This window comes from Numenius arquata, chromosome 10 (assembly GCF_964106895.1).
Source record: "Numenius arquata chromosome 10, bNumArq3.hap1.1, whole genome shotgun sequence".
In the NCBI taxonomy this organism is placed as follows: domain Eukaryota; kingdom Metazoa; phylum Chordata; class Aves; order Charadriiformes; family Scolopacidae; genus Numenius; species Numenius arquata.
Window position 1 is genome coordinate 28,041,243 of NC_133585.1, and position 26,213 is coordinate 28,067,455.

The window sequence follows — 26,213 nt, forward strand, 5'->3', positions numbered from 1 at the left end:
GTCCTGAAACTTTCTCTTTTCTTAAGCTTCTCTGACACATAGGTGGATTATTAAAGCAGCGTGAACTGTTATGAGCTCTTTAGAGAAATCTGCTTAATTATACAATAATTCAGTTGGCTTCAGGACTGATTAACTGGGTGGAAAATCCAGCTAAATCATTTTATATTTTTCCGTGGATGCTTGCCCAGCTCGCAGTGTCTAATGAAAGTCCTATGATGCCTCCATGTGTTTTCGTCCTAATGGTCTAATTTTCAAAACAATGTGATGTGCTTTTAGGCTAGGTTTTTATCACTAATTTAAGATTAGCTTTAGTTTGTGGTCTAGTATGTAGGCATGTCCTCTTTGGAACCCAAGATGAAATTATTTTCTAAATGAAAGGGGTTTTTACCCTCTGAGAAACAAGTCATTTGTACCCCATCCTATGGGTGAGAACAGCCATCCTAGTCTGGCAGTATTATTCCTTTGCTCAGCTGGAGGAACTACAGTTAAGATGTGTGCAGTGAGCCTTCTCCTCTGACTTAAGTGCCTCTTTATCACAGCTGTCAAGCTTGGAGAGCAAATATTTTCTCATTTCCAGTCTCAGAGTTCTCCCACATAGTGGTGCAAACAGTCTGGATGGACAAGATAGTCTATAGAGGCATTTTTGGAACAGCATCCAGACTCTTCAGTGTGTGATTTAAGTTATTGGAATTTCTCATGATATGAAAATAACCCACCGCAAAGGATGCGAGTGAAATGTTGGCTGCAAGAGATCTCTGGTCTCTTCAAATAATGCTTACCTGCTCGTTGCCTTTGTACTTCTCCAAGACAATTTAGGTCATCAGCAGTTCATCTTGCCATAAAATGATTAAGTGTTATGACTAAGTGCAGGTAGGGTTTCAGGTTATATTCACCTAGTAGTTTCAGTGGCTTCTGCTGTCAGCCAGTCATGTAGGTACTTTACACAGCAAAGCAAGACACCTGTAAAGTCTTGTAGTAGACAGTTCTACGTCTTTGGATATAAAAGACACTCTGGGAAGGTTTGGGTCAGGCTTTTTGAAAATAGTTACTCACGTGAGTTCACATCTGAGAAGCCACTGGTGTCTAATCCCAAAAATAAAGTTGATTTAAAAGGCAGAAACCCTCCTGAAAGAGGCAAAGTCTATTCTGCTATGCCCTGTAGAGGACTCAACAACAGAATGTGGCGTACATGTCTTGGCTGTAACTAGGTAAGATGCAACTAGACAAGTATAATGTCCTGCCTATTCCAGTAGGAGTTAGTTATTCCAGTACACTTCTTGGACTTTCCTATGATTTTTAATTTGGAGTAGGACACGTCTTTTATTTCGTTGTTTGTGTAGTTCAGAGAATTTGGCAAGCTTTGTGATAGGATCAAACCACTGCTAGTGCATGACATTGCTATGTGTACTTTGCTTTTCAAATTGCTTAAGAGTAGTAATAATCCACATGACAGATAAGATGTATTAATGTTCAGGCCTAAAAGGAAATTATCAGAAGTACCCCATTGAAGGGGCGGACAGGAAGCCTCTGGCCATCAATATGCTGTCTTTATGCAGTAGGGCAAATCTGCAAACAGGTAGCATCGTGGCTTTGTGTAACCTAGGTAAGAAAGGGGTTTGCTCTTTGCGTCTTTGGAAGCCATTCAGTCTGAAGCAGTGCTGCTGGAACAGGGTAGCTCCCCTGGTTGGACAACCTTTGTAGGTACACAATACTCCACCATTGGGCGGTGATGGATAGCTGTTATGTAGGAAACAGACACTTTGCTTTGGAAGAGGCCTGCTTTAACTGAGTTACTGTATGCTTTCCTCCTGGAGCAAAAGCCTACTTAACATTTCAACAAGACTCGGCTCTGAAGATGACTTTGAAGACTAAGGTGAAAGCCCTGTTAACGTAATACGCCTTTCCTGGCAACAGTGCGAGTCCTTTGTTTCAGCTTCTTGTCTTTTGTTGAATTGCTATTTATTTTGTTTTCAGTTCGTTTTCTAGCCCTTTTGGTCTTGCTTGGTGTGTTGTAACCAGGTGCTCCAGAGCTGTCACAAGCACAGCAGTCTCCCCGGTGGGTGGGATTGTGACCAAGCACCACGGACAGGGCCACCTCTTCACTGATTGAAGAGCTTCTGCACTACAGCAGGGAATTGTCAACCAGAGGAATGCCCAAACTGGGAAGCTTTTCCGAGAGGTAGTTAAGGAAGTCTGTTGCTATTGTAATTTCCTTACTCCTACAGTGTCCGGTGATTGTAGTGAAGAGACTGGACTTTTCTAGACATTTTCTGTAAGTCAAGAGCTAGCAATCTCAACCTGTTTTCTGTATGTGGAGTAATCTTAGAGGAATAAGGTAACGCTAACTCATCACAGGACATGCAAGCTAATGAATCAAGAAAATGTGCTGCTTCTGAGTCTCTGATCAGGCATCTGTAAGGTCCATTTTAAACTGCTTTCCTTTGAAGATGGAGTACTGAGTTGTTACTGCTTTATTTAGATTCCTGACTAGTCTTTAAGTACTTTGGTTAGAAATCATTCCTCTGTGTTCGTTCTTCCATATAAGAAAAGATGGATTTTGGACCCCTAATTATTTCTTAGGTTCAGAATGTCTATTAAAAATATTCAGTTTGCTTTCTGCAAACTACACTTGATGTTAAGAAAAGACTGAGTAAGCTTTAGTTTTAGAGAATTTCAAACTGTAGTCTTTCTTGTTTGTCTCTAGGATGCTCTGCAGATGAGGTCAGCACATCAGCTTGTTTGTTTTGATTGTTATCTTGCTGTTGGTATGGATTTAGTTCATCAGGATGCACACAGTACCTGTTCCTTACATATACAACTTACCAGTACTGGAAATTTGCAAAGTATGGGAGTAGAATCATCCACTGGTTAGTTATTAAATTTTGTGATTGATGCCAAGGGTAGGAGTCAAGTTTAGGAAGCAGGGTTACTTCCATTTGATTCAATTGGTACTCCATATTTTCACCTTCTAGCAAAGACAATGTTTTGTGAGTCACCAGCTGGGATGTTCACATGAACCCCTCTATAAAGGAAAGGCTAATTTAATGACATGACATCATTGTTCCCTGCCAATGCCATCAATCACTGTGTTGATGATATGACCTACTCATCATTTCTGTGCTTATGGAAATCAACTAATATATGCTTAAAACTGTGGAAATTATGAACAGGATTGCAGCTTTCCTGCTCTTTATACCCTGGAATGATAATAACATTGAAATGGAGCTTCATATGGAATCATAAGAAATGCAGTTACTGAAATAGCCTTTTGTGCATAGGAGATATGTGTGTACAAATAGTGAGATTCATGCCAATAGCTAGATCTAGAAGAATTCTGAAGATTGGAAGATTATATTGGTCCACACATCACAAAATTGTTAAGCATTTTTATCCTACCTTACTCTGAAATGGTATTTTAAGAGAAATAAACATCTCTTCTGTTGGATCTTAGGGAGAAAGAGGAAAACTAACCATTGTTTTTATGCTGTGGCTTGTGTTGTATGTAGAAAGATAATTATTCTTGTTTTGCATCCCAGTATTCAAAAATGAATTTATGAAGGAACCTTTTCTTGCCACAGAGGGACTCAATTAGGCAAGGGTACATTAAAGAGGCCCTCTATTTTTAGTGCTGTCAGTCTGACTTTACCTTCTGAAGCAGAGGGAAAGCCATGTAAAAGAAAGTGGCAACAGCTCCCTGGAAGGCAGGAACTTGATGAAGTACAGAGCTTTCCTCGAGGGAACTCGAGTATATAGAGTATACTTGAGAGGGAACTCGAGTATATAGAAGCTAGGAACTGATCGAAGCACAAAATTTTTACATACGTGTGAAAGTCTCACCTAGAGTCATAACCTTTTTCATGATTATTTGATCTAAGTTCCACCATGGAAAAGAAATTAGAAAATGTGTATGATTTTTTCATGTATAAGTGGAAGAGCTTCTCTCCCTATTGCCAATAAGAAAAGGCAAGACAACTAACTAATCAATTTGACATTAATCACTTATGTTATGCTGTGTAATACCTGTTTTGTAGCAAGTGTTTGGTTTCATGGTTTCATCTCTTCCATGCATGAAGTTCTGGTAGAAGGATTTGAAGAAATTTCTTAAAAAACTTGTTGGTTACTTATTTTACTTCTGTAAAAATCTTTCTAGTATGGATGGCTTAAAACTTCAGATTAAAAAAAAAAAAAAGTGTGTTATCAGTGCAGGGAGACTGTACTCCAATATGATTGGGGATTTTTTATAGGCTAGTGTCTTCTATGTTACAATACTATGAACAAATTCCAGTCTTCTCTCTGGTGGACAAGAGGAGGTTGCAGATAGTGTTCTGTGTGTGAGAGGGAGAGTGCCAAATGCTTGAACTTTTTATTTAATTTGTATTTTTAAAACAAGTAGGGATAGAACTGTGGCCTTATAGCAAGAAACTAACTGCAAATTTAGATGAGCATGTTCTCCAACATTCTTTTGAAGTACACAGGATGAGAATACTGTTGTAGAATGGTAGTAGTATTGTAGAATGGTAGTAGTAGGGAGGTTAAGTGATTTGTTTGTAGTCTATGCAGATTTTCTATGCTATTGAACCAATATTGCAAGTCAAAGTCTACATCAGGTTGTGTCTAGTTTATACCTGCCTGATTGAAACTCCTAATTGTGATGTTCATTGGTACCAGATTGTGAATGCTTGACATTTTTGTTCAAATGAATCGGTTCTGTCTAGAATTGCCTGGTTTGCACTGATATAACTTACCTCTGCCTAAAAAAATAAAACCAAACAAAAAAAAACCAAAACCAAAAAACCAAACCAACCCACAAAACCAAGGTAAAGCACCATACACGCTTATGTATAAAGTTCCTCTTCAGTTAAGCCATGATAAAGCACTCCCTCTTCCAGTCCTTAAAACTCTTGTTCCCATTTGTTCATCAATTTTTTTATACTGACTCAACATTTCTTGGTAACATTTTTCAGGAAAGCTATTTGTTTTCAGTGGTGCTTTAATATTGATTAAATAGCTATTAGAGATTGAATATACTGTGTATACTTCTGTGTTGTTCACCAAGTTTATTGCTTTATGGAATCAATATTTCCTTATTGATTATCTCTGTGACTTTTCTCTTGTAGTACAGACTTCCCAGATGGTTTCAGTAGGCTTTTCAATTTGTAGTATCTGTATAATACCCAAAGTGGTAGAATACAGCCATGAAAGATTACTGGCTTTCCATGATAGTTTTTTACTTTCTTTCTATCCCTGAAGGATTTGTTCAGGGAAGACTTGAATAATGAAGGGCAGTGTACTAGTAGACTAGCTCCTTTACCATTCCTAATTAGTAAAATGAAGAATATCTTCTTTGCAAGATTTTTGTATGAAAGGAGTACATATATGTATTAATAAAAGTTCTGTGAGATTAGAGTCTGTCGGTTTTTTCCTCTTTGTGCTACAAAAATTATAGCTAGAGCTGTGGAATAGTGTGTTTTTTTTTTTTCTTCCCCCAATTTTTTTTTAACTCTACCGACTTCTGCAGCTGATTTCCACTACCCCACCCCCCCTCACCCCTGTGCTTCTGGCTTTTGTGAAGGCATTTTATGTAGCCTTTAACCCTTAGTGCTACATATAGCATCTCTTTGTTTCTTTTAAACCACGGCTTTTTTCTTGTTGATGCCTGGTAGAGCAGAGATGCTGATCTGTCTCTCTTTGATAGCATTACCAAATTTTTGGGGCTCATATAGAGATCAGTCAAGTGTCTGTGTTATTTAGCTCCTAGAAATTGGTCCAAATATGTATATTTAGGTACAATAGATTATATATATATTTAGAACTGTAGCCCTGCCCCTCCCCCCCTGCCTTGAAATTCAAGCTGTAATCAAACTTATGCGCTATCAGGCTGAGAGAAGAAAAGCATGTTTTTCTTTTACATGCTCAAAATGTAGTGAAAATCCCTGTGGACAGTCGTGTTTACAAGGGTAATTGTCTGCATTCAATTGTGGGTTATAAAAGTGCTTGCTTGAATAAATACACTGAGCTATCAGACAGAACAACCAATAGTTTGTTGGACTAATTGACCTTGTCAGTAGAATAGAAACACTTGCAAATAAAATTCTGATTGCCAGCAAAGTTGCAACTGAAAACCCCTGAAGAAACTGTGTATATCCTCTAACTATCTTGGAATGCAGTGATTCAAGCAGCAGACATGTGCGGTGGGGGAGTTGGGGGGGGAATCATTAACTAAGAAAGTTTATACCAGCATTTTTCAGTGATCTTTATTCGTAGCATGAGGTTGTAGGTGTTCCAAAAATCATTAAGTATTTCATTTTCCCTATTCAGTTATGTTTTCTAACAGTTGTTATTACTTTTACCATATCTCAGGTCCCCTTGCATTATTTGTTTTGCTGGTCTGCTTTTATTATAATGTACCCATTTCAGGAAAGGCAAAGATGTTTGGCTAGTAACCGCAGCATGTTGTAATGAGGGTGGAGTATGTTTGTCATTCTACAGCAATGGTTGACTTACATGAATGTCAGTGTCTATAACCACACATACTGTGGCAGTTTATCTTTTTGAATATATTCAAATTGCGTAACAATGGAGAAGAATCACAGTAAATAACAGAATATCTGGTCTTCCAATCAAAAGCATGGTGGAATCATTTTTTACTTTACCAGTGATGAGTCATGTATCTTCTTATTAAGAAAAAAAGGAAAATATTTCACTCCAGAAATGTCTTCTTAAATGAATTAGTCATATATCAGACATTTCCTTTCTAAAAGTTGGATAATGTCACAGGTGGAAGTAGTATTATAAAAAAAAAAAGCAGCAGTGACAGACATAACAGGCTTCAGTATGTACTTAAAAAAACAGGATTTTATTTTGGTTAGAAAACAAAACAGGAAAAATGGCATTTGGAAAAAAAAAAGTCTGAAAAACAGTCTAGTTAGCTGCTAAATAAACTTCAGAGTTGAAGGTTTTAAAAAAGCACCAAGGTTTGTAAAAGGGGGGGGATAGCGTATTTCACCTTAAGTAAGGGACAATGTGTAATAAGGGATTTTGTGGTTTTACAGCTCGGTGCATGTGTTTGAAAGCTGTTCTCTCAGCAACGTGGGTGGCAGGTTATGCTACCATATAATGTATTGTAGTTGGCTCTCCACACTTGTCAGGGTTAGCGTTCAACCATTCGGAAAATTTTCCCATTGTTCTATCATGTGAACCAAGGCTAGTGTTGAATTCCCAATAACCTTCTGCAGGAAAAAGAGGTTTAATTAGAAAGTTTGAAATTTGATTACTTCTGTTATTGTCTTAGTGTACTTTTCCCTAATTTAGGTGCTTATCTGCAAATGCAATCAATTTTTGCTCAGAAAGATGAAAAACAAACTTAACACTGTACTGCAGTTGCTTCAACACTTCTTTTAAAAGAAAACTTGTATACTCAATTCTGTCTTTCTTCAGCATTAACACTCTATTTCCATCTTAAACATGTTTGCTTTAGATGGATCATAGCTTTTGGCAGCTACTGCATTTTTAGCAAATAATACTGTTTCTAGTAAGAGTTGCAAAAAAAAAAAAAAACTTTGTGTGAGGTCCTTGTAAACTGAACCTTGGGAACGTTATGTTATTTCTGTATTTTCCCTTCTTTTGTGCTTCTTCTCTATTTGTGTCATGGTTATAAATTACATCGTTTGAACTAGAGAATTAAAAACATTTTATTTTGTGATTCCTGTAATTTAAAAAAGAGAATGTTTGTTTTATGTGTGTTTTTTCTTTCTTTTTTTTTTTTTTCCTTTTTACCTGTTATTTCAGAGGCTGGCACACAGAGAAGTAAGCAATTATGGTATTGAAATTCCATTGTGCCAGCACCTCCAGGGCATAATCCAAAAAAAACAGAAAAATCGCCTGCTGGGTTGTATGCAGTATGCTTGTGTGAACATCAGTGTCTGCTGTTCACACATCATTTTTTACTGAAAGTTCCTGTTGGAATAAAGGTTCTGTGTTTGGAGGGTGCACTGGGATATTTGTTGGTCAATGGCTTTTCAAAGTTTGTAGGGATTTCTAATTACAGTTTACCAACGTAGGTTCACTAGATACTTCTTGCAGATAATCATTAATGTTTGAGAAGTAAAGAATTGAGCAGAGATTTGGTTTTGGCAACATAAAACCTTATCAAGAAAGTGCTCGGTGCTCTTCCCTTCGTTTAAGCATTCTGCTTGAAGACTGAACATTGGAGTGAGGAATAAAGTGGGTGGGTGGAGGGGGAGATGATAGCATGACAGAAGAGACTCAAATACTTAGGTTCCCTACTCCAGTATTTTAACACCTTCCTCCTGCCCCCCCCTCCTTTTTTAATGCAAGCATGTTGTCTAGTTGACATTTTAAAACAGTACAAGTGCATCCAGTGTTACAGCTCACACTGGTTTTCAGTGTGCAGGCTCATCTAGAATGTCTTCATGGTGCTCGATCAAATCACCCCCCTCAGTTGATCAGAATTTGTTTTAACTGTATCTTGCAAAAACGTGTAATGTTATTCATTTGAAAACCGTAGTGTGTAACAACATCTATTTTCTCATTTGTTTTTCATCTGTGTGCACTTGACCATGTTGTTGGAGACCCTGGTAGGCAAACTGTTTAATGCAGGGACAGATCATTAGAGTTTCTAGTCTTTTGCTAGGCTCATAAAAGTTAAGAGAGAAGGAAATTATTCTAAACGAGATTATAAGGTTCATGATGAGTAAAGTGTGATAGTTTACCTTGGTACTCAAGATAATTATCTATTGATCTGACTGCCTAAACTCTGCTAAAATCCTTCTGCTAATATAATTGCCAGTGGCAAATGATGTCAGTGTATGCTTGCCAGTATAGAAATTATGCTTTTGGTTATCTATCTAGAAAAAATACTACAGACCGAGTTCACTGGTGGATTTTCTTTTGGTTCCTGCCCCCGTCAGGTGTGGTTGCTGTAACAACCTTGTGCATCTCTTTTAGTTTTTCTTGCTTGCAAAGATTTTTAAGGGAAGTTTCTAGTAACAATTTTAATTACGTGTGTCCCCAAGGGGGAATTGCTGTGTGGATTGTCACTTAGTTTTTTTCTTAGATGTTTGAAGAGGCTCCTGGTCACATAAGGCTTCAAGATTTGAGCTAAGGAAAGCTGAAAATCTTTGCTTTTTTTTTGTCTGCCGTGTCATTTATTGGCTTTTGGGGAAGTGTGAGAGGGAATGATGAATACTCTGGGACGAATCCCGACACCTGAATTTACCAGTTATTTAGCAGAGTAAGAAGGCAGGTACCATTGAAGAAACAGTCTGGAACAAGGGACTCTTCTTTAATCTCTAGGGAGCACCATGTTAGGGAGGAGGTTTTGGCAAAGTGCTTTCTGGTATCAGTAGATTTGTATTTGAAAAGGAAATTATGTTTTTCTGTAGTAAAGGGACCTGCATACTGCATGAAAATTGTTAAACAGAGGGCTGATAACCTATCTCCTTTTCTTTTTCTTCCCCTCTACCACGTTCTACAACCATGCTCTTTCCCATCCTTGAAATTCAGCAGACCTGAGAAATCCAAAGTTATCTGCTCTGGTTTTGGATCCTATATGTAGAAGAACATCGTGGGAGTCCAGTACTGAATGCCAGCAACTTCCTTGAGAGATTTAAAACTGAGTTCTTTTGTGTCAAAGATGATAGTAAGAAGTTGCTCACTCTCCTGCTTTTTTCTTTCTGGAGAGGTTGCTAGCCAGTTGAAATATCTTGCACTGGCATTTGAGCTATTTTTTTTCCACAAACTGTGGATCGAGATTTGAAGGATAAAGTCAGTGAATTATAAATAATCAGCTTTGATTTACCTGATTGTCTTCGCAGCCTTAATTATGGAAAGTAATCCTTAGAGGTAGTACTAGATAATTTCAAACAATAAGAAGTGCTAAATATGTGCAGAAAGTTCGAATAAAAGATTGATTCTGATCCCTCTGGGTGCTACTACTAACACAGTATTAAAATCCTTCACAGAAGAAAGGCAGCAGTTGACATTTAAATTCGGTTAAGCATAATAAAAGGAATGGGAACTTTCTAAGATACCTAAGAACTAAGAAAGTCTTGTGCTGTCATCTCAACTGGTGCTAGTGAACTAGTAGACCACAATATTATTTTCTGTTTCACTTAAACAACTTGTAGCCAACAGAAGCTGGGAACATCCTGTGACTCCTCTTTGACAGTTTAGCGGTGGGGTGGGGGAAGGAAGTGGCCCCATTGTAAAAGACATTAGGAGCCAATTGGTCCACCACTTACTATTTTCTGGCCTACATGTGGCTTCCGTGTTGTAAGTATCTTTATTTGCAGCAATACAAATTCAGTCAGATTTGACTATTTGTAGTAGGTATTACCTTGTGGCATGGTATCAGGTGCTGCTACTAAGTACAATTAAAAAAAAAAGGCAACCCCCCCCCCCCCCCCCCCAAATCCACCAAATGCACTGGATGTGCCATGCTGTATATCAGGCCAGCACCAAAGCAAGCAACCTAAAATTTCCATAAATTCACAAGTAGTATTGGCATGCATAAACAGTTGTAAGAATATATTATTCTGTATCTCTAAAAATTAAAAGATAGGCTTTTTCTTCAGGTAAAAGTAGATTAACGAATGTATTTCATGTACGTGTATGGGAGGGGGTTATCATTACAATAATCCTTTTTTTTATTATTATTCCTGAAGCTTAACATTTTAGTGGGAAAACTGAGTAGTGTCATTAAGAAAGTAGTTATGGAAAGGAATGCTGTTCACATGACAAGTTAAAGAAATCTTTGAGATTCAGATGAAGATGCTGCCTCGCAATGATAGCTATCTAGAACAAATACAGAGCTCTTGAGCAAGAGATTCAGTTGTTCCAGAGCTATCATCGTGACAGTCCATTCTAGAGCTAGGTCTTGATCCCTTGATTGCTGAAATGTTATTTTGGTCAGGGATCATGTGTCTGCTGGGAGCTTTGATGAAAATACTGCTGGACAGTGCCTACACCATATTCTTTGCTAAGTTTTCTGAGGGCGGGGGGGAAGTGCATATGGTTTTATCCCGTTCCTTATCTCAAGTAGTGCATGGAAAGGTTTTGATAGATCTGAAGTATAATTTATTTCTTTCTGGGGGCTTTTCTCTTTCTTGTTCTGTCATAAGATAACTGAGATTATGCATTTGAATTGGAAAAACCTTTCCTAGGATTTTCCCATTTTTTGCAGGAATGCACAAGAGGGTGGAATGAGAGTGATAATGTAGCATATGTCTGGCTTGAGGGCCTGTGCTCTCTGGCCTTCTTCGTCCAATTCCTAAACTAGGTTTATCTCACACTTCTATTTTTTTTTTTTTTTTTCAGAATGAATTCTGGAGTGGTTTGTCTCATGTTAAAGGAATGTTAACAAATAGAATTTTTATTGAGGCTTTTTATGAACGCTGTTCTCAGTCACAGTCTTTGAGTGAATCATGAGAGTCTAGCCCCTAATATTTTTTTTATTTATTTAATATGCTCCTTTTTAAAATTTTTGTTTTTTCCCCCCTCTGTATCTGTCACAGGTCAAATTCAACTGTGTGTATGAAGGAATTTTTGGATAATTTCTACTAGCAAATGCAGAAAATCCTAATGAATTTCTTTTATGTTGAGCTTCATTTGTTAATTCTTAGTAATATGATGTTACTGAGGATAATTATTAAGGTTAAATCAAATAGGGGTTCTTTTGTTGTTGTTGCGAAAAGAGTTACAGTTCCATATCAGGAGAAATGATTTAGTAAAATTTTCAAGTAGGCTTCTCTCTTTTTGAACAGGTCTCTTTTGTGATTATGACAGTCACCGTGTTCAACGGAGAGGTTTTCATAAATCGGCTTTGGGTAAATCCAGCGCTGCTGGAATAAGAGCTTATATTGTGGAGTTATTAGACTTCCTTCTTTTTATTTATACTGTCTGTCATGAGGAGATAAAGATTTACTTGCATAGCAGAATTAAATTTAGCAGAGGAGCATACGTACACACAGGACTTTAAGATATACAGTAAGTCACCTACATTTGTAGTCCAATTCCATCAGCTTGTTACCGACTTCTCTAAGCAGTTAAGATGATATCCAACAGTAGCTCTAGATTTAGGACTTAGTAGGCCTAAGTAAGCAAGTTTTCGGTTATGTCATTCACGTGTTCTGTTTGGTTTGGTTTTTTTTCCCACTGCCCCCTCATTTTTCAGGACCATACATGATGTAATTTTATTTTGATTCTCATGCAGTTTATGCTGAAGAGCTGATATTCTTACATCTGTTGAATGCAGTATTAAGACTATTCCAGACTGCTGTTTACAGTAGACATGTTGTTGCGATAAGGTAGTCATTCGTTCAATACTGTATAGCTCCATCTGCATATCGCTTTGTACTGCACATTCTTTGATTGAATGGTGACTTGAAGAGTCTCTGAGTCCTAGAAAAAAGTCAAGAAATAGAATTCATCTAGATTGATAGAAGCGGAGTCCAAAGTCTGACCTCCACACTAAACAATGAAACATAGCCTTGCATTTTTCTGGACACACTTAAATATGGATTTGTAAGTAAGCATAAGCAAAAGGTAAAAACTCTACTGCATTTGTACCAGTACATTAAAGCAAAAGAAATGGTGTGTAGATGTAAAATTAAATGCTTCCATTGGGCAACAGTCCTGATTCCAGCTTAGCAAATTTATGGAAGTGTATTCTGGCTCATATAAAACTACTCACTGAACCTCTGACAGATATACTCCTATTTCTTCTCTTTTAAAGTTCAGTCATATGAAAATATATCTCCAGTGAGACATGTTTATGAATTTGGGATCTCAGACATTGCATTGCATTTTAAATTTACACAAATAGTTTTCACAACGGTCTCTTGCATTTGTTTCCAATGAGTAAATATTCCTTGAGTTGAGCATTACATGTACTATGGATCTCGTGAAATACTACTCTGCATTTGCTTATTGAAATCTGGCATGTTATAATGAACTTGTGTAATGTTACAGTTTATCAGGTTTTGCCCCACTCGCCTTCACTGAATGTCTGCATCCACAGTCGTTATCCGGATGCAAAAATGTTTTACTTGTTCATATACTACGCTTCTGCAGGATTTGGGGATTATTTACTCAGGTTTATGATCTTTAAATCCCTTGATTTTAGGAGAAGCAACGCTCTTACATTCTTTTCTTCAGAAACAAGTCATTCCTATGCAACCAGGAGAAATGCTTTCACTTAACCCCAGTGTTTTTTGTGTCTTAGAAAGCAACAACTTACCCTCTTGCTGGTAAAGAGTAAGTAGGATTTTTTTAATTTGGGAGCACTTAGGTGTAATTTATTGCAGTATTTTTCTAACAAGAAACTTGGGAACTACATTTTTGAGTAACAAATAAGATGTTAGAGCCATGCAGTCTTCTCTTCTTCCACCAGAAGACTGGTCCACAAATCTGGTTCTCTTCAATGCGTAGTAAGAACCCTTTTTTGGTCAGGAGGATATACTTTCTTCGTCTCACCTATAAAGGGTGCTTGAGAGCCTGCAGTTGTCTGCTGCAACTACTACTATTGACATTTTTAAATCTCGCGATATTCCCATTTTTTGGTATTATTCATTTCCCATATTAATTTTCTGAAGCATTCCAGCATTCTCTGAAGTGCAAAGTGCAAGGCATGAAGTGTAATCACTAGGCTATCTCACTAAGTTGTTCAAGATGATTTGATATATGATTAACTCAATGTGGCTAGCTTTCAGACACTTAATCTTTAATATTCATTGCATAATCTGATTTTTTTCAAATACTTTCTTTGTATAATTTAACTGTAGCTATGTCTAGACATATTTCCTGGATATGGCTAAACAATTTTGAAGGTAAATTATGAGCGGATTTTTTTTTTTTTGCACTTTCACACGAACATAGCATCATTCCATTATATACGTTGGAACAAATGGGAACTGCAGACATCGGAAGTACAGTTCTCATCTATTGAACAAACCTCTGCACCTTTGTAAGATCAGTTATTTCCTAGTGCTATTTTCAATTATTTAACTTCCATTTGCAATAAATTTGTGCAGTGCATCCATGCAGTCCATTTACATTGTTTCTGCCCATACCCAGCAGTTCTAGTTCGGAAAATACGATAGGACATCTTCCTTTATGTTCTTCAGTCTCCTGGTTTCTGATATCTTAATTCTGTTTGCCTTAAGGTCATCTTGTATAAGGCCATAGCTTAACAAGTAACTATTGTAGAATTTTCTTTTAAAGCACTTGTTTCTTTGCTTGTAGGAAATTCTGCTTATTCTCTCCTTTGTTGTAGGATTCTGTGGTCGTCTGTTACATTTTATAAAAGGCAGCTGCCAATATTAACACCTTGTTCTGTTCTTCGGGCAGCAATTTGTAATGTGAGTTCACCTGAACTTCGGAGGGTTTTTTTAAATATCTTTTCAGACCTTTTTTCTGTAACATGTTCCACTGCTCTTGTTCAGTCTGTTTTCTGTTCTCTTTGTATAGCTGTCTGCTCTTCCACTTCCTGTTACCCTACATCCAGGTTTCCCTACCTCTCTTCAGTAGACGGTTGAAGTGCTTCTGTCTTCCCTGAGAGCAGCCTTAATCACCTGGAATTTGTAGGAGATAATGTCCTTATTTTGGACAGATGCTGCTTTGAACAGGGACTAAGATTTTTAGATCTTAGTGCAGAAATTGGAAAATCTTAGGTCTTTTCAGTGCTTTTTGGCAGTAGAGAGGAACTCAAATTCATGACTGAGTTAAGAATTTAGATAAAAGTGCTAGTTATGTATCATCTTAAGTAAATTTTAAGAACATTGTGTCCTGTTTTGTTTTTCTGTGAAAACCTTCATCCGTATACTTAACTAGATGGGGGGTTTTTTTATAGCTCTGTCACTATCTTGTATTTTGTGTTGTGACTAGAAAGTTTGAAAGCAGATAGTGCCATTTGTTGGAATGATCTTGGGAAATTGTCACACAGGATACCAAAAATGGCTTCTATCAGTTGGTCATCGTCTGCCAGACTCGTACTTGGTAGGATACTTGCCTGTTACATTGTGTATATGGGGCCTTCTCCTTAGTTACTGGTCCATAAAATGAAAAAACATTGCAGTGAGATAAGCTTTTATGATTTGAAGTGCTCCTCGAAAGGTAAAAAATGTTTGATTTCACTAAACGAGATTTGCACTTCTTTCTAAATGTGCAATGTTTGCTATATATTTTCTAGAAATTTCTTGTGGGTTTTTTAATATACTGTTTCCTTTCTCTCATCTGCATCTCTAATACTCTGAGCTACTGATAATTTTGGTTGGATAGTATGCTGTTTTTTTTAAAAAAATAATAAATAAAAAATCCCTTATCCTTCTTTCAGAATGCTGGAATTCTGGAAAGTTTAAAGACTTGCAGCAAACCCCATAGCTTTTCTACCATTCATTTTTAGGACCAGACTGTCCAGCTGCAGTCTGTTCCAGTATGTCTCCAACTTAGACTTTAAACAACTTAGGTACCAGAAGCAGGCAAACTGAAGCAGAAAGTTTGTTTTGGGCTGCATTACCTATTTTTGACACTGTCAGCCAGGCCACTACTCTAGAGCCATAAGCTCAAGAATTTTTATTTTTTTTGTTGCTTTTCAGCTTCAGCATACTATCTGCCAAGCTCAAGGGAAGTAACTGAGATTCACATTGGAGCCAAGTTCCTGTAGGTCTGAAGGATTTCCCCTGATAGCAGGAGTCTTCCCAAAGTTTAATAGCAGCGCACCTGTGAAGATATGGCATTCCTGTCTATTGTGACAGCTGGTTAATGAGACAGAGGTCCCAGCAGGAGAATGCTAATGAGTTTAGAATATGTTTGCCTTCCCTTCCTCCACTCTTGACTGATCCTTAAATGAATTATGAAAGTAATTTTTCATTAAATCGGAGATCCAAAACTTCACAGCTGTTATGACTGATTTCAGGTGGAGACAGTATTTCTTCTGGAGCAAGAGGTTCCTGTTAAAATGGAATCTGTTTTAGCTGAAACCAAACTAAACTTAGACGGCTTCCTGCTGTGGGTTGAAGGTTTGCTTTGGAGTTTTAGGCCTTATTTCCATACATGCACATATGAAACTCCATGCCAGACTGTGTTGTCATTCTATATTTGCTGATTTGATCACTCTGCTTTCCAAAGGGACAAGGAGAAAGTTTTTGTGTTTTTCTTAAGATCTAGTGGATAGGATGGCTGCCACTTAAAACATACACAGACAGGCAATTCTTCTCTAGTGAGATTTAATTTACGAATGTGTCAAGCATAAACTTTATTATGTAAAAGTTCAAGTGACCTCGATCAACAAAAAAAAATAGCTTTAAAGATATGGGACCTGAGAGCAAACTGTTCAAGCATATTTAACATTTTTGACCTTCTCTGATACATTATATACATCTTGAGACATATATTTTTGTAATGAATTTTGTTGTCTATGCATCACCCCTCTCAGAACATACTAAAAAAAAAAAGTGTATATGGCACAACAAATGTGAAAACAGTGTTCTTTTCTTTCCAGAGAGACTTTACTAGCAAGCAGTCTGTGACAAATTCCTCATGGTTTCTGCAGATACATTTTCTAGAATGAAGAGTTGTTTTCAGCCAAATTCTAGAGGAGAAAGTGTTCAAAGATTATTGTCTATCTTTTTCTTTCCTTTTGCTTGCTCTTTTTCTGCCACCCAGAGTTAAGCAGACAATTTTTTTTTTTTTTTTTTTTTTTTTTTTTTTTTAAATTACAAGCGGTTAAGACAGTTTTGGCTGATGGATCCACAGTAGCTGAGCATTTGGCAGGCTGTTTATTTGTCTCAGGCTGCACGTACCTGATTGTAGGAGTGTTACCGGCAAGTCCTCTGAGTAGACGCAGCAGCGCCAGTGTGATGGGCAGGGTGGTGGTTGCTTAAGTACCACGGACAGGGGCCCCTCCACACGTGTCTGGACCATCCATTTGTCAACTGCTGTGGGACTTCCACCAAAGTGACTTCATCTGTCAGGAGCTTTTTTTTGTTGTTTTTACACAGCCAGTTTAGCACAACCTTCACCCTTTTGCAAGCATCAGTACTTACAGTTCTTTATCAATTGATACTTTTGAAACAGCTGTTTTTTCCTGTGAGTCCACGTAATAAAATTCCTTGTGTTCCACAGCATGTGCAATTGTACACTACTTTCTCCCATTTAACAGTAGTCTTACTTACTCACCAGAGACTCCCCTCCTGACTTAATTGTTGTCCTCTTACATACTCCTCATCTGATTTCAGAAGACTTCAATCACAAACTATGAGGGCAATAATAATGCAGAACCTCACCTTCCCTGTTCAACATTTCACAGATTAAATTTCAATGTTGTATTCTTCCTAAATTTATTCGTGGTGTTGTATTGAAATTCTGTCTGAATCAATTAACTACAGCTAGTAAGAAATTACATTGTTTTATCAGCAGAATCAAATCAAATGATTCCTTGGTACTTTTTTTTTTTTTACTGTATTGGGAAACTCTAATCAGGACACCTAATTCTAAGATCAAAAGGGACCAGTGAATGAAACCATTTCTCATGCTGGCTGGTGAATCACTTCTGCTAAATGAAATTTAGGTTACATCATAGCTCAATTGATGTTATGTGCTTACTTCAGAAACATGTCTGTTTCTGTGATCTATAAGGTGGCGATGTGATATAATCCACTGACATTGTCCAACATGTGTTGTGACAAAGGCAGTGTAAGAATCTCTATTTAAGCATCCAAGATGCTAATCCTCGGCCTACTATGCAAGATGGATATGACTTGCTGGTTACTCACACTGGATACTTCTGTAGACTAGCTATTTACTTTGTGATTATTGGAGGTGTTGCAGTTTAGCTGCTATGATTGAACCTGCATTGTTTTTATGGAACTGTAGGAATTTAGGTGTTAAATCATAAGGAAATGAGAATGGATAAAGTTTGTTTTTTATGTAGGAGACCACTAGGCAGTATAGGACTTACATATGACACTGTTTTGAGGAATTCTGGTTCTTCAAACATATTTTTGTGTCCCTGAGGTGATGCCCTCTGGCAATTCTCTATCACAGTTCCTGTTGAATAGCCATGACAAACTTATACTGGATGCTCAGGTTGGTAATGACGGCAATGAACTGGAGGAGAGAAAGGGGGCATGGTTTTAATAAATTCCAGATCAGGCTTTAGACAGGTTTGTCAACAGGCTCTGTTGCATTGTATCAGTGATCTGTCTGTAGATATCCATCCATTCTAGTTGTGTGTCTTGTGTAAAAACTGCTTGCAAGTTTTCAGTAATACTGTGTAGAAGCATTCTGGTTTTAGTTCCAAGCATTACACTACCCTGCAATTTAATGGTTTTATGCTACTTATCAAGTATTGTGGTTTTTTTTTTTTTTAAAATCTTCTGTGGCTTGAATCCTTTTTGCAATTCAGTCTGTTGTTGCTTCACAACTCATCAAGTGTATTTAAAACTTCGCGGATCATATTTTAAAGGATGAGATCCTCGTAGTGGGATAACATCATCTTAGCTGATTCCTTCCCCATCAGAGGCTATCACTCCAGTTTTTAGATGTCTGCCTTTTACCAGGGGTTCACAGTGAAAGGTCCTCAAGATAATGAGGTGAGCTTCTCTTGCTTGACATAATAAAGCAGAAGTGTCACTTTACAGAGCATTTTTTCTAAAGAATACTTACCTTTTGCAAGACTTACTGCTTCATTCAGCAGCTCAGAAGTAAGTGAAATAAAGACAAGCTATGGGTCACTTAAAACCAGCTTAATTTCATAAACTGAATTGGCACACTTGATGCATTTTATTATCTATATGGGTACAAATGATTCTGAGAGAAACTCAGCAAGATGGGTTGAAAACTGGTATGTGCAAAATGAGGTCAAACTTAGTGCATTCATGAAAATGGTGGCCTAGCATATTTTGTCATTTTTTGTAGTGTTTCCCTGTTATGTTGAGCTGACTGAGCATTTCTCTAGTATATTTTCAGGATCTCTGTGGTCTAGTTGACTTCTGTGCTAAACTTGTTAGCTCAGATACATATTCTGTGGCAAATATTTATTTTTGGTAGTCTAGATTAGTAAACTTTACTCTTGCTTGCTTACGTGTTTAGTTGTCTTTATTTTAAGCAGATACAACTTTCTAAAAGCTGGGCATTGGTTAATTTTTCGTGTCTTAATCTGGAGCAGAATAGTCTGAAGGAAGACATTCTGTAAAACTTTTTGCAAGGATTTTTTTGACCTTTTTCTTTTTCAACCTTCCCAGTCTTCCCGAAAGTTGTTTCTTTTAGCTCATTTGAACTAAAAGCTTACATATGATAGGAATTTTCAGTATTTTCCCATTTCAATACCTAATATAGCTTATTCTGCTAGTCTCCTGTCTGCTCAAATCCATAGTTGAATCTTCCTGAGGGATGGACTGTGCTCCTCTAGAATCTTCAGGAACTGCTATTTGGAAGAATGGAAAACTTCTCCTACCTAATGGACTGAAGTTAGATTTCTTGACCGTTTAAGGAGGTGACTGATTAAGACCACAGAGCCACCTCCTTAGGTGGTCGTTGCTTCGTTAGAGCAAAGAAGTGTGCTTTTCACAGTGGGTCCTTTGAGCATGTTTCTGTGTTTCTTGTTAAGCTGCTAATGTGGTGTCCCTCCTTTGACTCACTTGGAACTTGTGGAGTTTCTTTTGGACGTGCTTCACTTTTCTGCTGGAACTGGTGCATCACTGCTGTTAACTGGTTCTCTTCCTTCCTAAGTGAAGTGATGGCTGAAGCCCAAACTCTGCTGCTTCTTGTGTTGACAGTTCCAATACTTGGAATTATGCAGAGGTCTACTCATTCTGAATCATGGTAGCTATGTGGTAGGACATGGCAGTTGTTAAGAGAATTTTGGAAATTTCACCAGCCTTCTTTCTCCTTGCCACTTGTTGTGAAAACATATTTGGATAGCTGTAAAAAAAAAACAATGGCTCAACAGGGAAAAGCCTTCCCCATATTTGACCTCTCAACGTGGAGAAAGTCTGTGTATTGATAAATACTTCATTTCTGAAAATAACATTTATTTTCTCTGGAATTTAGTTTTATAATCTTCTTCTGCTTAGAAGAATACATTACTTATTGAGATGAGAACTTATTGAGAAGCTTAGGTTTTTTATATAACTGTGTGGTAAGAACTAGTTAAGCATATAGAAAGGCAAAATTACATTTGAAGAAGAGTGTAGCCACTACTTTTAATTTCAAAGGTGGTGAAATTAAAGAAGGAGTTTTACCAGTTTTATGAGAAAAGTAGAAGGAGTAAAATCAAATGTGGCTTAGTTTCATAGCCTGTTTTAGAGGCAACCACCAGAAATATGTTGCCATTTGGATCTAGTAGTACAGATGATTAAATGGAAATGTGATGAGGTACCAACATCTCAGAATCGTGTTGTATCATGCTGAAGCTGTGATGGCAGCAGTAATTCTCAGGTTTCTGTCTGTATGTGTGTGCAGAAGAGGATTTTTTTTTTCTCCAGAAGCTGAAAACAGGCTGTGTTTTCTTTTTATATATGCACAGAAGAACTTAACAGCCCTGAAATCTGGGAGTCCTGTCTAACATACATTCTGGGGTGTGTTTGTAATGAACCTGAATATGAAACTACTTACAGTGGGTTTTTTTCCTTTCTGTATCTTCACAAGAGATATCTTCATAGCGCAACACAAATAATGTGTTGTTTCAAGGATGTTAGCCTACCCTAAATATAGCAAACAACTTGGGTTGGGTTTATAAGCCTAGTAGAAGTAGCAGTTCGAGTTATATGCCACTTTGGAGACACCACAGAATTTAAGCATAATATCACTGAGTATGGACAAGAGGTTAATATTCCATTTAAGTAGGATTAAGTATGAAAGAAAAGCCTTCTTTGGATAAGTAATTTCCTGTCCTATAAGGAGGCCAGGAATACCAGTGAGGAAAAAGCTTCCTCTTAAAAGCTCTGGTCTTGTGGTCAGTCATCTTTCTGAAGTGTAGCTTCAAGTTGCTTTGGCCTTGATGTATTTATTTATTTAACCTTTATTTTGTTGTGTGGTTTGCATCTTCTATGGTAGAACACCCATTAGTTGCAATAGAAGCTTTGCCAAATGTGTATGGAATTCTGTAGAACCTCTGCAACATACAATAAAGTGAAGAAACAGGGATATTCAAGTGGCTGGGAAGGAGATTTCCATTGAGAACATTATTTCTGCTTTGGCTTTCAAAATAACATGGATTACTGGAGTGGAAGTATATGTCCATAGGTAAAGCTGTAGCACGCAGAGGACAGGAAAAATAAGAAAGCAATGGAGAGAAAGCAGGAGAAGAGATAGATAAGAGTATAGAACAGCAGCAAAGGACAGGTGAGTGATTTTTCCATTTAAATTTTTATCCCTTTGTTCCTTTATTTTGACTTTCATACTCTTCTTGTTTATCTATTGTCACAAAATTCATAGTACTAGAGGCAAATTTAAAAAAGAAAACAAAAGAACCGAAATCAACGAACCAACCATAAAAAAAAAAACCCACAAAAAAACCCAAACCAAACCCAAACCTTAGACTTTTTAGTCTAGAGCTGCAGGAATTGTCCTGAGTTACTAATATTGAACTCGCATTGATTCTTTCCTTTCTTTCCCTTTTTTAACCTTTTCTGGTAAACCGCATAACAGAAAAACTTCCAATTTTTAATTTCACTCAGGTAATTAATAGTATAGCTGATATTTAAAACTTTCCTGAAAGCCAGTTAATTGTGACTGATTCTTAATGACCTATATAGGAGTTAAAAACACAGGAGGAAACTTAGTCTAGTATGTTCTCAAAGTGGACTTATGCTGTAGAGTTGTGGTGAAACACAATATGTGTATATATGCACATACATACATACGTATATGTAGTGGCTAGTGCTTTTAAAGAACAGGGTTGACAGCAAAATCATCTGAAATGGATTTAAAGTATAGTGTTCCCTATACATGGAGCTGCTAGTGCCACCTGTACTTAAGGTTGCATGACCCTTTACATTTTAAAGCTTAACTCTTAGTTACTTTATAACTTTTGCCAAAGTTCAATTCAGACAGATTTTTCCATGCCAGATGTCTGCTTTGGGTTGAGTTTTTTTGAAAGTTTCAGCCAAAGCAGTTCTGTTCCAAGAACAAGGCGAGTGAAAAGTATGCTATTTTGCTTGTGTGAGAATATTCTGGTGTCGTCCTTTGATGCTCCAGTGCCCCCAAGCTCTGCAGCAAGGATTTGAAATTTGGCAATAGTTCAGCCTTTGTGTTGGGGATGTGCCTTTTGCCTCCCTGTAAAAATCCACCCAAATTTCCAGACCGGTTTACAAGGCTTTGAAAGATTGCCATTTGCTTGGGCTTAATAGGAATTTCTTAAAACTTCACAGTAAGTTTCCTTTAGATTCTGTTCACACTGGGAATGCTCCAGGCAGAGTAGAGCTGCATATTTCATCCCACTTCTGCTAGGAGTTGTAACGGCTGGATCTGGGTGTTGACATTGAACTAAGAGTGGGCAGCGTTTTGTCTTGTACCACCACCGCCTATTCCCATGTCCTATTCCCTCTCCACGGTGAAGGACCTGGGCCCTCTGGAAAAAGAAACTGTCTCGCTCATCTGAAAGAGCATGACAGATACGATAAGAAGAATTTAGGAGCGTGGGTGTGTGTGGTTTATACCATTCCTTTGGTCAGGGAAAATGTGTGTATCGTACTGGCAAAATATTACTTTCTTTTCTAGTGGATGTTCAGATAATAATCGTTAGGTTTTATTGTATTTACAGTTAAGTAGCTGAGTAGGTCTCAAGGTTTTAATCATTTAACTGAACTATGTAAGCATCAATTAAAAAAGAAGTTAGACTCGGAAAAAGTCACAGTATAGTAATATTCTTTAGAGGACAAAAATCAAGAGCTCACTTTTTTCAAACATTTAAGCTTAACTCAGACCTTTTGCACTTAGTACATTGTAGTACAGCCTCCAGCTTCATCACAAGTGTTGTGTGCTTTGTCCAAGAGGCAACCATTTGATTGGAATGGGGATGAGTCCAGGATTTGTAGAGTAAAGGATGTGTATTCATGTGTTACAGCAGCTGAAACATGTGGAGTAAGTGAAGCAGAGATTTCAGGAATAAAAAAAGGCTTTGTGGCTAAGACAACTGAATGCTGCTTGATGAATTGTGTGCAGTCTGTGCTTAGTCATGGTGTTTTTACATGATGCACTCAAATAACTGTTCCTAGGTGGCTGGTTTGAGAACTCTTACCAATTCACAGAAATGCAGACACTTATAACTGCAAGTGAAGTCGGTGGGAGCTAAACCTCCTGTAAAATACTGTATATTACTAAGGACAGTAAAATTCAGGTTCAAAGTATGTGAAATTTGACATCTGGAACTAGGGAATGTTTTAGTCTAATTAACCTAATGCCTCAGTTGCCTGTTTTACAGATGTAGAAATTACTTGTCCCGTCTCTGTAGAAAGGCTCATGAGGAAATTGGTTGCATTTGTAGCACGATTGAAAAATGAATATGCTATAAATAAAGCATATGACCACCTCCCATTGATCAGGGATGAAACAAAGCATTGGTAAATATGTAGTCGAAAGTTTACTTATGTAAACATTAGCAAAACTCCCTTTGCAACTCTTAACTTTCCAATGCTTACCTTTTTGACCCTAATAATTGTCTTAAAATAAAAGATGTTATTTTTCTCTGTGAATTTAAAAGCATCCAACTTTCTTTTGTCCAATTGTGCCAATCCCTTGGTAGCTCTCTTGGTTCTGGAGGTGGAGTTATTTCACTCTTTGCAGTGTCTTTACCAATAAAGCATGCAAACCTGAACCATATTGGATCTGTCTGAAACCAATGATGTCAACCTGTAGAAAGTGGTACTTTTTAAAAACTGTATTAACTAATCCGTTTCATACTGAACCAAGCATAAGCCCCCCAATATCAGAGATCTGGAACTGAAATTTTCCACTTTGAATCAGCAGTCAAAATTTGTAAACTCTGAGAATAATATTAAAATGCAAATCTAATTAGCCATAACTTTTTAATTCTCTTCTAAATCATAGCAGCTTTATCGTAGTATTGGTTGAATAAAATATTACCAGGATCCTCATCTGTTCTGTTCACTGTGGAGATGGAAAACATATTTGCTCAAAGCATTGACTTCTACCTCACCATGATAAATTCCCCCTTGGTAAAGCTGCTTCAACAGTACCTCATTTTTATCACTTTGTAAAGCCAACTGTTACCTGAAGTTTCTTATGCAAAAAACAATTTTTGTATGTTTTTTTGAATGGGACAGGGTTACAACAAATAAGGGAATGTGTGTTCGTGGAAGTGTCTAGCTCCTGGAGTGAAAAGGTTTGCTGCTAAGGTTTAGTGAATTTAATGTTTTGGAAGTTGTTTGTTGGAGAGGGGGAGCCTGCAGTAGTGGAGAGGTTTGGGTTGTGTGGGGGGGTTTGGGTTGGTTGTGGTTTTTTTTTTAAGGTGTGAGAGGGCTTTTTTGTCTCTTTAAACTTAAAGTAGTCTTCAAACGTTTTTTACTTGTTTCTTGGATCATCTCCTCAGGGTGTTTGCTGCCTCTGAAACAGTAGCTCCCATATGGGTCTTTTGAAAGCTTGAGCAAAAACAAGGCATTTGACAGGACGTTTGTCATGCGGTATTTTCAGGAGAAAGATGGGAATTTTGTGCTGCTCAAAGCATAGATCTTCCTTAGAGGAGCTCAGCTGCTACGAACAGCAGTTTTATTTGCTTAGCCGTGTGAAATCCACTTGCTTATGGACAACTGTTTTGGGTTTTGTTCCCCCTTCCCCCCCCCACCCCCCCAAGACTTCCGGGCTCTTCCATATGTGTTTTGAGCTGTGCTTTGAAGTTGGGCAACTAGCTTTAAACAAAAGCTGTTACCACACTTCTGCATAGCATCTAGCTTGATTTCAGCATGCTGATGTGTTAGTGATGTGGTTTAGAGTTAATGAAATGCAATTCTTTGCTTGCTTTGACATTGGTTTCTGTAGGATTAAAATTAAAAAAGAAAACAGTCATCATATTAAACTTGGTTTGTTGTATAAAAGCCAAGTCAAAATGGACCTTAGAATGTGATTAAATGGATGTGCAGCTATTTTTCACTGGGCAGGCATCTGTCTTCACACATAGATGAGATGAAGTCTGTGAGTTATCCTGTATTTTTTTACTGTCACCTTCCTCTTACTCCTCCCCAGTCCCCCTCATAATCTAAGGTATTTCTGAAAACCCAGTCTTTGTGTAGATTTAGTTTCCTACATAAGTCATTCTAGCATATTTTAGTTCAGAGTGCCTAGATAAAGCAATTTAATTTTAAGACATATTTTCTGTCATCTTTGAGCAGTGTACTTCAGTAACAAGATCCAAATAGTACTACTTTGACTGTCTTGAATTTATACTCGTCTGGAAGACTCTACTCTATAAAACAGGTTTAATATGTGATCACTTAACGTTAACTGTTTCTGAATGTTTTGCTTTTTTGTCTTGTTTTTGGCAGCAACTTGAATTAGTGGAACCAAGCGGCTGGATTCATGTTCCTTTAACAGATACGCATAAGAAGCCTATTCGCACATTTATGATTCAGATTGCAGTTCTAGCTAATCACCAAAATGGAAGAGACACTCACATGAGACAAATCAAAGTGTACACCCCCGTGGAAGAGAGCTCTATTGGTAAATTTCCTAGATGTACAACAATTGATTTCATGATGTATCGCTCCATAAGATAAGATTTCTTAATGAGAAATAAAGGCATTTTTTGATGGCAGTATCATTGCTTGAGTATTCAAATACTTAGAGCAGGGTTTACTTCAGTGCAATTACATCTTTATGTTTATACTTTGTATGATTTTGAAATAAAGATAATATTGTGCTACAGTATATTGTAGTCTGTAGTTTTTCATTACTTTTGTTTGCGGTTTTTGAGTACTCTTATACTATCTGAGAGGAAGAAACCTGGGCACTTTAAAAGAATGTATTTGTGCCTAGGAATCAATAACTGATTTTTTTTTTTTTTTAGGTGATTTATTTTCCTAATGGTCATGCATGGAAATCGCTTGTTCTATGGTGTTATGGTTTATTCCTTTACCTAAAAGCGTTCTTCTTGAACAGACATAATTTAAAGACATTGCCAGTGGTATTTTCCCATCATTACTTATGTTAATACATTCTACTAATTTCTGTATAGATTT

The 26,213-nt window shown here is 37.3% G+C and overlaps 1 protein-coding gene across 2 annotated transcripts in view; it reads left to right on the top strand.

The window, feature by feature from the left end:
- Nucleotides 1-25,901, top strand: part of ANAPC10 (anaphase promoting complex subunit 10) — a 38,377-nt gene extending 12,476 nt beyond the window's left edge. For both annotated transcript variants that reach the window (XM_074154405.1, XM_074154404.1), the window contains exon 5: nucleotides 25,521-25,901. In XM_074154405.1, coding sequence (XP_074010506.1) covers nucleotides 25,521-25,751 — 231 coding nt within the window. In that variant the 3' untranslated portion in view covers nucleotides 25,752-25,901. The remainder of the gene's footprint in view (nucleotides 1-25,520) is intronic.
- The last annotated feature ends 312 nt before the right edge of the window (nucleotides 25,902-26,213 follow it).